Source organism: Mastigoproctus giganteus, chromosome 7 (assembly GCF_048544385.1).
Source record: "Mastigoproctus giganteus isolate SK-2022 chromosome 7, ASM4854438v1, whole genome shotgun sequence".
NCBI lineage: Eukaryota > Metazoa > Arthropoda > Arachnida > Uropygi > Thelyphonidae > Mastigoproctus > Mastigoproctus giganteus.
This window is the reverse complement of record NC_143581.1, coordinates 233,452,052-233,470,668: the sequence shown is the minus strand read 5'-3', so window position 1 is coordinate 233,470,668 and position 18,617 is coordinate 233,452,052. Positions and strand designations below refer to the sequence as shown.

General features: G+C 38.3%; 1 protein-coding gene across 6 annotated transcripts in view; it reads right to left on the bottom strand.

Annotated features, from left to right (window-relative positions):
• Positions 1 to 18,617, bottom strand: part of LOC150083775 (calcium/calmodulin-dependent protein kinase type II alpha chain) — a 740,997-nt gene that overhangs the window by 491,155 nt on the left and 231,225 nt on the right. For all 6 annotated transcript variants that reach the window (XM_090378214.1, XM_090378218.1, XM_090378216.1 and 3 more), the window contains exons 4-5: positions 17,983 to 18,037; positions 10,063 to 10,128 (exon numbers count right to left, since the gene is read on the bottom strand). In XM_090378214.1, the coding sequence (XP_090234340.1) occupies positions 10,063 to 10,128; positions 17,983 to 18,037 (121 nt within the window). The remainder of the gene's footprint in view (positions 1 to 10,062; positions 10,129 to 17,982; positions 18,038 to 18,617) is intronic.

Sequence of the window (18,617 nt, the reverse complement as noted above, 5' to 3'; positions counted from 1 at the left end):
CCAACATGTACAACAATATCACCTTTTGTGCCCTTAAGAGATGCTATCCGCTCTACAACGTCATCAACTTTTTCCCCTGGAAGACGTACCCTGGTAATGTTCCACCTATCCTTTTTACATACTATGTTCCCCATTTCCCTGACAATAGTCACCAACAACTACTAGTTCCTGTGGGACTAGTTACCTAAGTGTTGATATCACTGAAAATAATAGCATCCTATCAGACCTGATATATATGAACAAATCTGTAATTTAAATATTCTAATTTTACTGACTGTGGTAAACAATGAGTACCCGAGGTAAGAATTAAAGATTGTGCAATAGTGAGAATGCCATCTTTCTTCATCATTATTCTTTTTCATGTAGCATTTGTTCTTTCATCTTAGAGAGCAATTTTTCTGAGATGGATAACATGTCTCATTCCCTAATAATACCAGATAGACCATATGTTTTTACTAAGAAATTTACTGAAAAATAAATTGACTAAAACATTTTGAACAATTCATATAAATTTCATAAATAACATCTTAAATAACATCAATCAGTAAGAAGCATGACCCAGTCACACCTTCTATCATCCAATATTCAATGCATTCTTACTGAATGCATTGAATATTGGATGATAGTCCAATATTCAATTCCTTTCATTCCAGTGAAACTCATCATCCCCTCTATCTGGGTGGTATCACATTTCCATTAGTCCTATCATGTCAGGGTTAGTTAGCCTAATCAGGAGTTCAAATTCACTCATCTTGTTGTTGACACTCTATACATTACTGCAGACAGTTAATCCTAAGTGTTCTCGTACAGTTGCTACCCTGACACATCCCCTTAGTTATTTAAGCTGACCTTAGTTATTTACGCAATGTTAAATATCTAGGCTATATTAAGGAGTCAAAAAATAGAAACTGAAATAGGAATGGATTTGACTCCTTGTTATAGCATAGACATAAACATCACTGTCATATCTTTTCTTTCATTCTCGGGCTTATAATTTCATATCTCATTGCTTCAATTGTCATTATGCTAAATATGCTATATGTCTCTAAAAATTTCAAAAGTAAATTACAAAAGGTTTGTAAAGTAAATAACATGTTATTTACTTTACAAAATTTCTAGATTCTGGTAAAAAATTTATTTCCAGGTGACACTATTATTTAGTTTTTCCCAGTTTTAATTTCAGTTTTAAGTATTTCCCAAGTATTTCCCAGTTTTAATTTCAATAGCTTCGGCAAGATAATCACACCTTTCCCCTCCCCCATAGTAAATGTTACTTACAGCTGCACATGATTTGGTTCTAATGTTCAGCATTAATTATCCTTTTATTATTATTATTAGCCATATGGTGCAAGGAAGCCTGAGGCTTATGCTGCACCAGCCAAAATAAATTCCCAAATTATCCTGAGAGAGAGAGAGAGAGAGAGAAGGGAATCACCAAGAAAGCGAAGAATGATGATAGCTAGCTCAGGATCCATGGTCCTGAGCCAGATATCATCATTCTCTCTCTCTCTCTCTCTCTCTCTCTCTCTCTCTCTCTCTCTCTCTCTCTCTCTCTCTGAATCATCATCATTCATTCTCTCTCTCTCATCTCATTCTCTCTCTCTCTCTCTCTCTCTCTGAATCACCAAGAAAGCAAGAAAGAGAAGAATGATGATATCTAGCTTAGGACCATGGCTCCTGAGCTAGATATCATCATTCTTCTCTAGATATCATACCAAGAAAATATCAGACCATTTTCTGCTGTTTGGCCATAATGACTGAAAAGGAAAAAGGATACGAACGGATGAGCAAGGAGCAATTAACTAATGTCACATCTATAGTTAGAGCAAGCCTACAAGAAGCAGCACAACCTGTACACGGTCTAAGTCGATTACCACAACGCCTTTGATACCGTGTCTCATAGCTGGCTAATAGAGGAGCTGAAGATCTACAAAATCAATCTGACAGTGACAAACTTCTTAGAAACAAGATGTCTAAATGGAATACCTACATTAAGGTCGAGAACATTACAACCAGACTGATCCCATCAGGAGAGGAACCTTTCAAGAAGATGCCCTGAGCCCACTGTGTTCTGTCTAGCACCCATCCTGCTATCCACAACAGAAAACAGTAGCAAGTATGAATATTAACTCAAAGAAGGAAGGAAAAAAGTGTATACCCTCACCCATCTGATGTACATGGATGACATCAAGCTGTACACAGCAACCGAAAAGCAACTCCACCAACTACTACAGATCACCAAAAAATCAGGAGATAAAAGGGATGTGGCATATGCAACCAGTAATGACTATCCCAATCATTGTGTCAACCACCAGTATGGTGCCAAAGACCCTACATAACAGCCTAGAGACAACAGGCCTCTCAGAAAACACAAAGTACTCCAGAAAGCTGAAGATCTGTAAGATAATCAGAGTTCCTCGACCAACAGTAACACAATACATAACAACAACAACCCAGTGTACTTGGTAGCAATACCTGTTACAAGGTGGAACCCCCAATCAGGGAGAAATAAAACTGCTGGTTTGCGGAGATACACAGACTAAAAGGTTAACAGTGGCAGCAGGCAGAGGCAAAAGTGATTCTTGCACTGCTTCTATTAGAATGAGCAGCAGCCTGGAAAGCAAGGCAATGGAGGTTTCCAGGACTGCTGGGAGTTATAGTGGAACAAATAAATACATGGGCTGTGTTAGGGTAACTAAGAGTACCAACAGGTGCACGTATACTTGCATGTACACAAATGCTAGGAGTACAAGTTAATAAATTTTATGAGCTTGAAGTGCTAGTCAAGACATCAAAGACTGATATTATTGGGATATCAGAGACATGGTGCAACATAGATATAAGCAGTGCAAAATTGGAATTTGCAATGTATACAGAAAGGATAGGCAGAACAGAAAGGGAGGAGGAGTTATGTTAGTTAATAAACACATAAAATCTAAGGAAGTGCATCCAATTGACATCGGTGAACAATGTAATGTTGAGTCAGTGTGGTATGACATAAGCACTGGGAAAGAGAAAATGAGAGTAGATGTGTGTTATAGGCCTAATGAATCTGATGAGTATAATGAGCAATTGTACAGAGAAATAGAGTGAGTCAGTAAATCAGAATGCCTTATAATGGGGGATTTTGACTTCCCAGATATTGACTGGAACTTGTGGATTGGTCACTCGCACACTAGCAAGAATTTTGTGGATTTATTGGATGACTGTTTTCTACAGCAACATGGTCAAGAAGCAACCAGAGGGAGTAATACTCTTGAACTGATTATCAGCAGTGATTAATCATGTATTAAGAATTTGCAGATAAAGGAATCACTGGGTGACAGTGATCACAATGTACTGATGTGGGAATTACCTAAAGATGTAACTACCATCAAGGCTAAAGGGAAGGGCTTTTGCATTCGGAAAGGTGACAACAGGGATCTCAGACAGTTTCTAAATTCTGTACAGTAAGATCAACTGATAATGTTACCAATGTTGAATTCTATATGGGAAGCCTTCAGGGACTTAATTTTGAAGGCTACTAGGCTTTTCATTCCAACTAAGAAACAAAACTGTCCAAGGTTTATTGCTAAATGGATGTCAGATGAACTAAAGAGTTTCGTGGCAGAGAAGAAAAATGTATGGGATGCATATAAAGTATCAGGTGACACAGAAGCCTATGGCAGATATAAACTTGTCTGTAATCAAATCACAAAGGAGGTTAGGTAAGCGAAGGCAGATTACAAGAAATCCTTGGCAATGGATGCAAAGAGTTCTTTACTTATGTAAACTCTAGAAGAAAAGGGATGAATCAGATTGGACCACTTAACATATATGCGTTGATTATTGATGATCATGCTAAGGGAACTGATAAACTGAATGTGTATTTTGCATCGACATTCCCACATGAGGATTTATTCAATGAGGGGAGTGCCAGAAGTTTATCAAACTCTAACACGGAGCTAAGTGATTCAGTAATAACTGAGAGCAAAGTGGAGGAGAAATTGATGAAGCTAAACATAAAAAAGGCACCTCGAGTGGATGGGATCTATTCAGTTATATTAAAGGAGGCAGCAAAGGAAGTAAGCAAACCTTTAACCATAATCTAGAACACATTGCATCCATTGCCAAGGATTTCTTGTAATCTGCCTTCGCTTACTTAACCTCCTTTGTGACTTGATTACAGACCAGTTTATATCTGCCATAGGCTTCTGTGTCACCTGATACTTTACATGCATCCCATACATTTTTCTTCTCTGCCACGAACTTCTTTTGTTCATCTGACATCCATTTAGCCATAAACCTTGGGCAGTTTTGTTTCTTAGTTGGAATGAAAAGCCTAGTGGACTCAGAAGAGGTCAACATACTCTGGAGGTGTGCAGATGTATCACTAATTCATAAAGGGGGTTCAAAAGGTGACAAAAGTAACTACAGACCTGTTAGTTTAACTTGTGTTCTGGAGAAAATAATGGAGTCATTAGTTAAAGAAGCATTGCAGGATCATCTAGACAAGACTGCAGTAATAGTTAAGACACAGACTGGGTTTGTTAAAGGGAGGTCTTGTCTGACCAATATGATTGGATACTATGATGTGGTCACAAAGGAACTGAATGTCAAATATAATTTTGATATTATATACTTGGATTTCAGGAAAGCTTTTGATACTGTTGCACATGGAAGACTGCTGTACAAATTGAAGAGGTATGGCATTAAGGGTAAGTGGCTGCAATGGATAAAGGGATGGTTGAGTGGGAGACGACAGAGAGTGGTAATCAATAGACATTGCTCTTTGTGGACAAATGTTATTAGTTGAGTTCCCCAAGGTTCAGTGTTGAGCCCATTGTTGTTTTGTATATTTATGAATGATATTGATGAGTATTATCAGGTTTAATGTCCAAGTTTGCAGATGATACAAAGGTTGGCAGGGTTCTTAATGACAGTATGCTACTCCAACTGGATCTAGATAAGTTGGGCAAATGGGCTGAGAAGTGGCAACAGAATTTTAACATTAACAAATGTAAAGTACTGCATATGGTAGCAATAACCGAAGAGAAACATACGAACTGTGTGGTACTACACTTAGGAAAGTGGAAAACGAAAAAGACCTGAGGTAATTGTGCAGTCAAATATGAAGTTTGCTCAGCAATCAAGACAGGCTGCCAGGGCAGGTCATCGAGTCTTGTCAATGATATATATGGGAATTTTGCTAGCAGGGACAGGGAGGTGATTATCTCGTTATACAAGGCAATAGTGAGGCCACACCTAAAGTACTGTGTACAGGTGCGAAGGCCTCCTTTTAGGAAGGATGTAGAGTTGTAGGTTTCCTTTTACGAAGGATGTAGAGTTGCTAGAATGAGTACAAAGAAGAGCAACAAGATTGGTGAGCTTCATTTTAGGAAGGATGTAGAGTTGCTAAAACGAGTACAAAGAAGGTCAACAAGATTGGTGAGGAGAACAAAGGGGTGCTCATACCAAGAAAGGCTTATGTTCTGCAAATTGCAGCACCTGGAGAGTAGTCACCTGCGAGGTGATCTGATTGAGGTATATAAGGCCTTGAATGGGTTGAGCAAGCTGTATGCTGATGGGATTCTTCCTCTTGCTCAGATTAAGAACCTGAGGGGGGCACAGATTCAAATTGAGGAAAGACAGTTGTAGAATAGATGTGTGGAAATTTTCCTTTACGCAGCGGGTAGTTGATTGGTGGAACAACCTTCCATCTTTTGTTGTGCAAGTTGATAAACTAAATAAATTTAAGGCTGAGATGGACAAGCATTTGGAACGAATGGAAGGGTGAAATGGGAGGTTTTTTTTTTTTTTTTTGGCTGAAGCTGCATAATCTTCCTTTCTTGCATTATATACCTCTACTGATGCTAATGCTGATGATGCTAATAACATAATAATAATAATAAAAGTATACTGTATTACAAGTACCAACACCATCCAGTACTAGAGACCCTCACCGACAAGCTGTACTGGGACCACGGCATAATACATATAAGACAATCCTGCACAACAGACCGGACATAATCCATGTCGACAAGAAGGAAAAGGCTAACTATCTGGCAACCTCCAGAAAACCCATGAGGAAAAAATCCGGAAGTACATGAACATAAGAGAGGAGATCAATGATGTGGCATATGCAGCAACTAATAACCATCCCAAGTATTGTGTCAACCACCTGTATTGTGCCAAAGACCCTAAAAGCCTAGCAGCAATAGGTCTCCCAGCAAACACCTACAAGGAATTCCAGAAAGTCCCAGTGGACTTCCAGTGGACCCAGTTGCAATCCTGATAACCTGTAGGATAGTCAGACAGTTCCTCGACAAACCATAACACCACACATAACCACTCTGTGTACTTGGTAGCAATAACTGTCATGGGGTGGAACCCCAGTGAGAGAGAAATAATATACAGAAAATAATGGCCAAACAACAGAAAGGATTCAAATGGATGAGCAAAGGATGAAAGGAGCAATTAACCATAAATGCAAAAGTGATAGAGCAAGCCTACAAGAAATGCCACAACCTGTACATGGCCTAAATCAATTACCACAAGGTCTTTGACTCTGCCTAATAGCTAGCTAATAGAGACGCTGAAGGTCTATAAAGTCAATTTTACAGTGACAAACTTCCTTGAAGCAAGATGGTGAATGAAGATCAAGAACATCACAACCAAACTGATCCCCATCAGGAGAGGAACCTTTCTGAAAGATGCCCTGAGCCCACTGTGGTTCTGTCTAGCACTCAACCTATTATCCATCATGCTCAACAGCAGCAAGTAAGGATATAACATCAAAGAAGGAAGGAATAACTCATACACCCTCGCCCACATGATGTACATGGATGATATCAAGCAACTCCAGCAACTACTCCAGATCACTGAAGCAACGATACGAGGATGGAATTTGATCTAGACAAATAAGTGACCCACGGATTGCATCAGGGGTAATTAGTCAGCCAAAACTACCAGCTGTAGATTTGTAAAGAGTTCAAAGCCATAACAGAGGGAGAGACCTACAAATACCTGGGGATGATGATGCAGACTCAGCAGTTATAGCTCAAGGAAATCAAGGCCTGCCTGACTAAAAAATACCATCAGAGACTCAGAAACCTGCTGAAAGCAAAGCTTTAGTGGAAGAAACACAGTTAAAGCCATAAGCACCTATGCAGTCCCAGTGCTAACATACTCCTTCGGGATCATAGATTGGACTAACACCAAACTGGAGGATTTCGTGAGAGAGAGAGACAAGAACAATGATGACCAAGAGCTGCTAACACCACCTGAAGTCAGCCATGGACAGAGAGAGAGAGTAGCTCAGAAAGAGAGGGAGGGACTGCTAGACCTCATCAAGCAACAAAAAACAGCAATAGCTAACCTCAAGGATTACTTCCAGAAAAATGCAGCAGCACTCTACTAGGCCATAAAGACAGTAGACAAGCAGCAAACCCCATTCAACCGAAACGATGAGTCCCCTCCTGCTCAGACAGCATAAAGCTAGAAAGATGGGCAAAGAAGACACTCCAGGGTAGACACTACAATGACTTCCATCAAGATCACAGAAAAAATGTCTTCCAATGCATGGCCCACAAGTGGGAAGCTCTTTCCCAAGACTGAAGGATTTGTGCTCGCCATCAAAGACCAGGTAATCAACACCAGAAACTATAGAAATTACGTTGCCCAGGAGCCCAGAGTCAACAATGCCAACTGGCCACAGAAATTATCCAACACAACACCACAGGATGCAAGGTGATCACTCAGACTGAGTATGCTCATAGACACGACCAGGTAGCGAGGATAATACATCAGAAGCTAACAAGGAATTACCAGTTCATCAAAGAAAGTGTATTAAGAGTACAAACTCCAGGCCGTACTAGAAACCCCAACCCACAAGCTGTATTGGAACTGCGCCATAATAATGGACAAGACAATCCTGCACAACAGACCGGACATAACCCTTGTCGACAAGAAGGAAAAGGCTACTTATCAAATTGACACAGCAGTGCCCAACACTGGCAACCACTAGAAAACCCATGAGGAAAAAAATCAGGAAGTACACGAACCTAAGACAGGAGATCAAAGAGATGTGGCATATGCAACAAGTAACGACCATCCTGATCATCTTGTCAACCACAGGTATGGCGCCAAAGACCCTAACATAACAGACCAGAAGCAATAGGCCTCCCAGAGAATACCTACAAGGAACACCAGAAAGTCACAACCATTATCATTATTAGCCATATAGTGCAAGGAAGCCTGAAGCTTTTGCTGCATCACGCAAAAAAAAAAAAATTTCTGAGTTAAACAGAGAGAGAGAGAGAGAGAGAGAGAGAGAGAGAGAGAGAGAAAAGAATGATGATATCCAGCTCAAATACATGTAGGATAGTCAGCAAGCTCCTCGACCAAACGTAATACCAAACATAACAACCTCCCTGTGTACTTTAGCATTAGCATTAGTAGAGGTATTTGATGCAAGAAAGCAAGCTTATGCAGCATCAGCCAAAAAAAAAAAAAAAAAAAAAAAAAAACCACTTCCACTTCACCCCTCTGTTCGTTCAAAATACCTGTCCAGCTGAGCCTTAAACTTATTTAGGCTATCAACCTCCACCACAAGGGATAGGATGGGAGTCTGTTCTACCAACCAACCACCCGCTGACTAAAGGCAAATTTCCGCACCTCTATCCTACATCTGTCTTTCCTCAATTTGAATTTATGCCCTCTCAGGTGATTTTTCTGAGCTAGAGGAAGAATCCCATCAGCATTGAGCATGCTTAAACCATTCAAGGCTTTATACACCTCTATCAGATCACCTCGCTGGTGCCTAGTCTCCAGACACTGTAATTTGCAAAACTTAAGCCTTTCTTCGTAAGAGCACCCCTTTGTTCCATTCACTAATCTTGTTGCCCTTCTCTGTACTCGTTCCAGCAGCTCTACATCCTTCTTGAAATGAGGCCTCCAGACCTGTATACAGTACTCTAGGTGTGGCCTGACCATTGCCTTATACAATGGAATAATCACCTCCTTATCCCTGCTGGAAAAATTCCTGTATATCATTGACAATACTCCATGAGCTACTCTTGCAGCCCGTCTGCACTGCTCAGAGAACTTCATATCTGCCTGCACAACCACCCCCAAGTCCCTTTCATTCTCTACCACTGTCAGTGTAGTACCACAGAGTTGATACGTTGCTCTGGGGTTGCTGTTTCCCATGTGTAGTACTTTACATTTGTCAATGTTAAACTTCATTTTCCACCTCTCAGCCCATCTGCTCAACCTTTCCAGATCCTGTTGCAATTACTTGGTAGCAATACCCGTCAAGGGGGTGCAACAACAATAATAATAATATACATGCCCAAACCAAAGAATGAGCATTGGTTATTTAATTTACAAATCACCTAAAATAGAAATAGGGAGCTCATAAGCAGAATCTCTTCAAAGGGACACCAGCACTTGTGAACTCCAAACAGGATCGTATTTCAATCACTGACCACTGTCACAGCCAAACATCAGTAGGTGTTCCAATATGCACTAGGCCTACCCAGAACACATAGTTGGTTTATTATTTTTCTATGTGCCTGGAGTGTATTGGTATTGATATTTGACATATTGATTGGTATTGATATTTGATATACCCACTGATATTTGGTAATGACAAAAAAAAATTATTGAAATAAACCTTTTTTGAGTTCCAAGTGCTCGTGTCCCTATGAAGAGATAGTGATTTTGAGCTCAATGTTTCTATTTTATGGTGTTTATTATTATATAAAAAGCAGTCGTTCTTTGGTGGTGCAGATATAAGTCTCTTTGGGTGATGAGCCATGTATTCACTTCTCCAGAGATGGGTATTGCTTCAATCTTTTCTTACTTTTCTCTTAATTATGTTGTTCTAATTTTATTTTGTTTTGAAATATAGATGTAAGCATATAAAAGCTATAAATCTAAGCACTCCTATTTTAAAATAGGGGTTATTAGGTTCATAGGAGCAGAATAGCACTTTGCCTTAAAAATCACATTAAAAATAATTTTCTGTACCTATTTCATGGTTTAATTTTTTACTAATTGTAATTTCTGTGTACAGCTTACCTTGCATCTGCTTCACTATAATATTCTCTTGCAACTATATCTTCAAAAAGTTCTCCTCCAGTAACTCTGGAAATATAATATGAGAATATATATTAAAAATGGTACAGATAATATGGAAAAATAGAGACAAATTTTATATGTATATGTATTACATTAGGATATCTGCATGAATTTTTATTTAATGTTAATGAAATAAATAAGAAAACAGAGTTCCACACAATTTTAGAAAACAATATGTAACCAACATCAACTGCCATTAATTAAATATAGTTGACAAAGGAAAATACCGCTCATAGTGATCTATGATTTAGTGTATCACAAAGCATTTCTGAATTTTGAATAAAATAATTAAAACCATTACGAAGAATAATGCATGCACCCCTTTCCCTACTGGAACTGGCTTTGTATGTGCTGTGAGATTTTGAGATATCCACTCAGGATGTTTCTGCATTGAATGCTATTGGAGTTATTGCAATGGAGGGGCTATTCTGTAGTGGACATTCATTAGCTTGGTTGCTCGTAAATTCAGGACAAATTCAAGGTTTATTTTTAATAAACATTAAAATCTATAATAAAAGAACAGTTTTAAGTGCCTTAATTATGGAGATTTGCTTATGTTATAAACAAAATATTCTAAATGTTCAGAAAGTTACATTAGTATTAGCAATGGCCACATGGTGCAAGGAAGCCTATGGCTTATTATGTTATGCCAGCCAAAAAAAAAAAAATTATAATAATAAATAAATAACAGTAATAATAAAATAACAAAAAATATATATAAAATAAAATAATAAGAATTTTTTTTTAAAATAATAATAATTAATAAATAAGAGAAAAGGAAATGGACATCCTAAGCGTTTCCCTCTTCCCAAAGGTAATTATACAGCAAACCTTTGAATTTCCCAAAACTCTCTGCCTCTACCACCCATGTAGGTAACTTATTCCAGTAATTTATAACTCGCTGGCTAAAATAAAACTTCCTGTAATCCAGTCTAAACATCCCCCCCCCGTCACTTGATGGCCCCTGGTTCTAGAATCATTTATAACCGTGAAAATTTCGCTTATGTCTCTCAGAGCCTTAAACACCTCAATCAAGTCTCCACTAAGGTGCCTAGTTTCCCAACTCGGCAACCCACATATTCAAAGTCTTTCCTCATATGGACACCCTTTTGCTGATCTCACCAGGTGAGTTACCCACCTCTGGACCCTTTCAAGAAGAACAATGTCTTTCTTTAGGTGCGGTCTCCAGACCTGAACATAGTAATCCAAGTGTGCTACAATAACCTTATACAATGGGATTATGACGTCCTTATCCTACTAGCAATTGTTTGATACATTATCAATGGGACACCATAGGCCTTCCTTGCAACCTGTCTGCAATGCTCAGAGAACTTAAAGTCTGACTGTATCGTAACACCCAAGTCCCTTTCCTCCACTACCGGCTTTAGTTCAACTCCGCCAAGTGTAAAAGTTATTTTGGGGTTAATGTTCCCCAGGTGCAATACCTTACACTTTGCTGGATTAAAGCATAGCTGTCATTTTTCTGACCATTCCTGAAGTCTATCTAGGTCATTCTGAAAAAGCTCTGCTTGGCGACAATCATTAACTACTCTACCAATCTTTACATCATCTGCAAATTTAGACATGTCTTACCTTCATTGATGTCATTTATGAAAATCAAAAACAATAATGGTCCTAATACTGATCCATGGGGAACCCCACTTCTCTGCCTCCTGCCCTGAAGCCATCCAGCTATACATCTAAGGATTTTCCCTGTGATTCCAACCTGTTCCAGCTTATAAAGTAACTGCTCATGTGGGACTGAGTGAAATGCTTTGGTGAAATCCAAATAAACAGTGTTGAAATTATTCCCAAAGTCCAGCCCTTGAGTAACCCTGACAAAATAGCTAACCAAATTAGTTAAACATGATTTTCCCTTTATAAAACCATGCTGAGTATCCCTCAGAATTACACTTCTATCTAAATGATTCTGAATTTCAACTTTGATCATTGTCTCCATGATTTTCCCTACTACTGAATTTGACTAACCAGTAGGTAATTTCCCACTTCACTCTTAGAACTGCCCTTATGTACTGGAGATACATAATGGAGATAGATATGAAAGTAAAGTAGACCAATTTCAATCCAGTTGAATGGATCAACTATGTAGCCAGATTCCAAGACAACATTACACAGCCATATGATTACAAACCAGACCCCATTTCTAGTCCACATGATGAGCTGTTTTCCATTCAAATCGATCGACAGCAGCTTCGTCAAGCCATCAACTCGCTGCGTCCGTCATGCACCGCTGGCATCGATAAAGTCCCGCATTTCATCGTAAAGTGCCTCAGTCCATATATCCTTGATCCTCTGCTCTACTTGTTCAACTCCATCCTCTCTCATAGAGTGTTTCCTGCATCCTGGAGCAAATACAGTCTTGCCCCACTACCTAAAGTTCAACTACCAAGCCAGCCGAAGCACTATAGACCGATTTCCACTTCATCCACGCTCCTAAAGCTACTGGAAAAAGTCCTTCTTCCGCATATAACACGCCATCTTCTTCCACAATCATCAAAACAACTCCATTATGTTCTCCCTAATAGATCAACTGTCTCCAACCTTCTGGCAGTCCAAACGGAAATTTTAAATGCATTTGAGGCCAAATCAGAAATGGCGGTTGTTTATGCCGATATTGAAGCTGCTTTTGATAGCCTCAACATCTCAGCCCTTCTGAATCTCCTAACCAATTTCTTTCGGATCAAAGGTGACGTTTTCGCTTTTCTGCACTCGCTCCTCCGGAATAGAACAGTGTACCTCACTCATCATAAGCTCTGCTATACCCGATCCATCAATGCTGGTGTGCCGCAAGGTGGCGTTTTATCGGGGTTACTTTTTACCGCCCTCCTTATTCCATTTGTGTGTAACAGAGATGATGTCATTACCTACGCCGACGATATAAAGTTCCTAACGGAAATACCACCATCAGCCGACAGGGGAGTGATCACATCGGAAATCTGTAATAAGATCACAGCTTTCTCTAACCACCTCATCCATTTCGGTCTCAAACTGAACCCCCAAAAATCCGTTATTATGGTTTTTTCTCTGAAGAAGTGTCCCACATCCATACAACCCTCACTGCAGGGTGCAGTTATTCCAAGTGTTACTAAACACAAAGATCTCGGTGTAACCTTCGACCCAAACCTTAGGTTCAACTGTCACATCGAATGTGTTCTACGCAAGATCAACCGAATGCGCTGGATTGCCCGTCAACATCTTCTTCATAACACAGACGCAAGAACCACAATCAGATATCTGGAAACCATTGTGTATCCTACCTTTCTGTATGCCTCTGAAATATGGGCATCCGCAGTACCTTCTCTCATGAAGCCCATCTTCGCCAGTGAATACTGGATGTTGAAGTGGGCAACCCACAAACATCGACTCCCCCCTCAGCAGAGGACCACCAGCATGGCCGACCAACTCCAAATCCCGCGGCTGCCTCAAATAATCAGCATGAGGAGAACTGCGACCACAGTCAAAATGCTGGTTGGAAAAATCAACTCCCCTGACTTCTGGGATATATGCCAGTGGCATGTTCCACTTCCTTCCTTACGAGCCACCCCTCTTCTTCAGCTACAACGGAACAGGCTGAAGATCAGTGACAGATTCCTACCTGGACAAGTACTTCCTACAGTACAAGCCCTGCTAATGATCGGAGTTGACCTGCAGAAATTCGCTTCTGATCGCAATTACAGGCGCTCGTTGGCCGAACTTGTTCCCCTTTTGTTTGGCCCCTGATGTCGACTCATACTGAAAACTCCATCTACTATCTCCTATGAGGCGCATAACGGCACGTCGCAGGCAAATCGACGAACTGTCTCACAAGAAAAGACGATACCGAACATCAATTTGGCACTGTGAAAAATTCTGACTCGTGTGAATATGCTTAAATATGTGCTTAAATATTATGCACATACCTTGGTGTACTGTCTGCCTCACAACTATACATACTCGTATCTATTGAATGGCTAATGCTACGTTTTTAATTGTTATGTAATCTTTTATACTGCAAATTCTTATACTGTACATATTTTTATATTACCCTATATCATTGTCAAGCCCCTGGCCTCCTGGCTGTGGCGGGCACATTCTTGTATCTGTATCTTTACTGTACAATAAAGATTTTCTTCTTCTTCTTCTCCTCATTGCAATATTTAAGCTATAGTGTGACATTTCAAGCAAATTCCTTAAATTTTTCGTTTTCCACGGTTTTGCAGGTATGAAATTAATACTGTAGTGTTTAATAAATTTCATGTAATAGATATACTACTAGAGTTCATTATAATGAAAGTATTCGTTAGTATTCGTTATAATGAAGTATTCATTATAATGAAAACTACTGAAATCTCATTAAACTTGATACTAACTTCTAAAATGAAGCTTTGTTAGGCTAACAAATGTTTCCTATATTTAACATTAAATTTGCCTTTTTCTCACATTGCTGCATACGAATGACTGCATACCAGTTTTCATGCAAAATAAACTCTGATATGTGTTAGCAACCACTAAAAGTGCTGATGATCAGCATGCAAGAGAGAAAAGGGAAACTATTAAATGGATATGTTCTAAATTATGTAGAAGAATAAGAGAAATTTACCACAACATGATAGGTAGAACACTTCTATATGATGTTCACGAGATATTAAAATGAATAAAAGATTAATGCAAAATGATTACAGTAAAAAAAAATCAATTGAAAACAATTCAAAAATTAATTAAAATTTCAAAAAACAATTTTAAAAAAATTAATCAAAATTATTTTAAAAAGTTTAACATTAACATTAACTTAATTTTGAAAAATGATTTTTCAGAATTAAGTTAATGTTAAACTTTTAAAATTAATTTTCAAAATTTACGTTGAACTTTTTAAATTAATTTTTTTATTGTTTTTTTTTTAATTAATTTTTGAATTGTTTTCAATTGATTTTTCACTGTAATCATTTTGCTTTAATCTTTTATTTGTTTTAATTTCTTGAGAGTATCATATGGAAGTATTCTATGTACCACATTGAAGTAAATTTCTCTTATTCTTCTACAAATATTGATATCAAAGTAGAGTGTATTGAGCATCACAGCTCTGTTATATACTATCAAGTTCTTAATTATATTAGCATTAGCAGACACATATGATGTAAGAAAGCAAGCTTATACAGCATCAGCCAAAAAGAAAAAGAAAAAAAAAAAAAAGAAGAAACCTTCCTCTTTCACCCATCCGGTCACTCGAAATGTTTGCCTAGTTCAGCCTTAAATTTATTTAAGCTACCAACTTCCACAACAACACATGGAAGACTATTCCAGCAATCAACTATCTGCTGGTTAATATCAAACTTCCACATATCTATTCTACAACTGTCTTTCCTCAATTTGAATCCATGCCCCTTCAGGTTCTTAATCTCAGCAAGTGGAAGTACCCCATCAGCACTGAGACTGCTAAAACCATTCAAGGCCTTTTCTCCTACTCAATCATCCCTTGTTAACCTTAATCAGATCACCTTGCAGGTACCTAGTCTCCAGATGCTGCAACTGACAGAATTTAAGCCTCTCCTGGTAAGAGGACCCCTTTATTCCTCTCACCAATCTTGTTGCTCTTCTCTGTACTTGTTCTAGCACTCTTTATCCTTTCTAAAATGAGGCCTTCAGACCTGTATGCAGTACTCAAGGTGTGGCATGACCATTGCCTTATACAAAGGTATAATCACCTCCTTGTCTCTACTAGCAAATTTCCTATATATATTTGACAAAACTCCATGACCTGCTCTGGCAGCCCATCTGCACTGCTCAGAGAATTTCATATACGACTACACAATTGCCCCCACATCTTTTTCATTCTCCACCTCACTGAGTATAGTACCACACAGGGTTACTGCTACCCATATGCAGTAATTTGCATTTGTCGATATTAAACTTCAGTTGCCACTTCTCAGCCCATCTACTTAACTTTTCCAGATCCTGTTGGAGTAGCATCCTGTCTTTACTATCATTAACAACCCTGCCAACCTTTGTATCATCTACAAACTTGGACATTAAGCCAGATATACCTTCATCAATATCATTAATAAATACGCAACACAACAATGGGTCCAGCACTGAACACTGGGATACTCCACTAATAACATTAGTCCACATAGAACAGTGTTCATTTATTACCACTCTCTGATTCATCCCCTTCCTTCTAGAGCATACACAGCATCAGCCAAAAAACACTTCCCATTTCACTGATCCATTCATACCAAAATGTTTGTCTAGTTCTGCCTTGAATTTATTTAAGCTATCAACTTCCAGAACAACAGATGGAAGTTTGTTCCAGCAAACAACTACCTGCTGGCTAAAGGCAAACTTCCACACATCTATTCTACAAAGACTTTCCTGAGTTTGAATCTATGCCCCCCCCCCCCAAGTTTGTAATCTGAGCAAGATGAAGAATCCCATCAGCATTGAGCCTACTCAATCCATTCAAAGCCTTACAGACCTCAATCAGATCGTCTCGCAGGGGCCTAGTAGCCAGAAGCTGCAATTTGCAGAACTTATGCCTTTCTTCATAAAAACGCCCTTTTGTTCCCTTCGCCAGTCTTGTTGCCCTTCTCTGCACTCATTCTAGCAACTCTACATCTTTCTTAAAATGAGGCTTCCAGACCTGTATGCAGTACTAGCTGATGAAGGTGTCACTTCATCAGCTAGTTAGTATATACACTAACTAGTTGATGAAGGGTCGCCCTAAAAGTTTCCATCTTAATGCTTTTTATTTATAAATATTTTAACACTTTTATTTTATTTCTGTTTTAGTGCTTTATTTATGTATATATCTATTTATTTATTTATTTGTGTTAATAAAGTTTAGCTCAAACACGTCTGTCAGTCGTTACTAGAAATTATACTGATATGCAGCCTAAGGCCTGCTTTCTAAAACTGTCGGCTAAGGTAAAGAAAGCCAACATGAGAACGATGAGAAACGTTGGATAACTTACACGGAAAATTAGCTTCCTGACACCGGACTCTAGCGTTGCTCTCTCGGTAAACAGAGAGTAGGTGTTATCGGTTTGGAGCCGAAATTGAGAAGGATATATTGATTGACAGGTAGGCGTGGCAAATAATGAAATGATTAGTAGTGGGTGCAACAGATGGCAAGCTACTGTGTAGTCATTGATTTGCATTATAATGTGTATTTATGAGTAAAGAACGGTGCATAGTTTTGCGATGAACGATAAACAGGTAATAGCAGCAAGGAATCTTTAAAAGATGGAAGAAATTTGTAAGAAAAATAAAATGTTGGTTGATTTTTTGATGAAAACTAAATTAATAAAAGTTTTGTTCCGTTCATTTTTATGTTCTTCATTGTGGGTTTTTTTTTTTTTTTTTTTTTTTTTTTTCCCATTATTAAAAGCAGATTTTTGGAGTTCGTGAGTGTTTTTACTAGGGGCTCATATCTGGTGAGTATGGGCTTGGCACACCCAGAGTCCTGAGCTGGATATCATTTCTTCTCTTTCTTGGTGACTCCTTTCTACTTATCTCTCTCTCTCTCTCTCTCTCTCTCTCTCTCTCTCTCTCTCTCTCTCTCTCTCTCTCTCTCTCTCTCTCTCTCTCTCAGGGTAATTCAGAATTTTTTTTTTTCCTGGTGCACCATAAGTCTCAGGCTTCCTTGCACCATATGGCTAATAATAATAATATATTGTTGATTTAGGTTTGGTTACAAAAAAAGGAAAATCTTTCTTTATTTTTCATTATATTTCATAACCTGATCTTAAATCGTAGGTTAGGAATAAAAGGCATGTTTATGAATTTACTTAAATGTGACATTCTAAATATTATTCTCAATTACAGCAATCAATTGGTGTTTGAAATAATAAAGCAATTACTTACAGATCAAATATTAAATAATGGTATCCTTCCTCTTGTATGCTATCATGTAGTCGAACTATAAAGAATAAGAATACAATATCAACTACAAAAGAGAATGTAAAAATATCAGACAATCCAACAGTTTTGCATGTATGTGTGTATATGTTATATTAAATGCATGATTTTATATTAAAAAAGATATTATATTAATAATAGTAGATTACATTAATATCTGAACAAGCCATTAACATGTTCAATGCTTCCTAAGCACTGAACATGTTAAAAATCCAAAGCAAATATACTGCTTTGGATTTTTTATCAACTTGGTCATGGAACCACCCTAATTTTAGAACATTTTCTTCCAATTTGACAAAAGAAAAACCAGATATTTTTGTCAAGCAACCTTCATCAGAGGCTGATTAATTCAGTCAGAGTGAGAAGAAAGCCCCAAAACATCTTTGCTCATTTCAATTCAGACCGACTGAAGCCCATGGTTTTCAATACCAGATCAAGCACATCATCAAAATAGTTGGGTAAAAGTGTTAAAGTGCTTCCTCTCCTACAAATCACAGCCTAAAGAAATGTGCTACTCATGCAATGTTTGTGGACCTTATGATACAGGATATGATACAGCCAAGAGGGATGTCTTTGTGTAT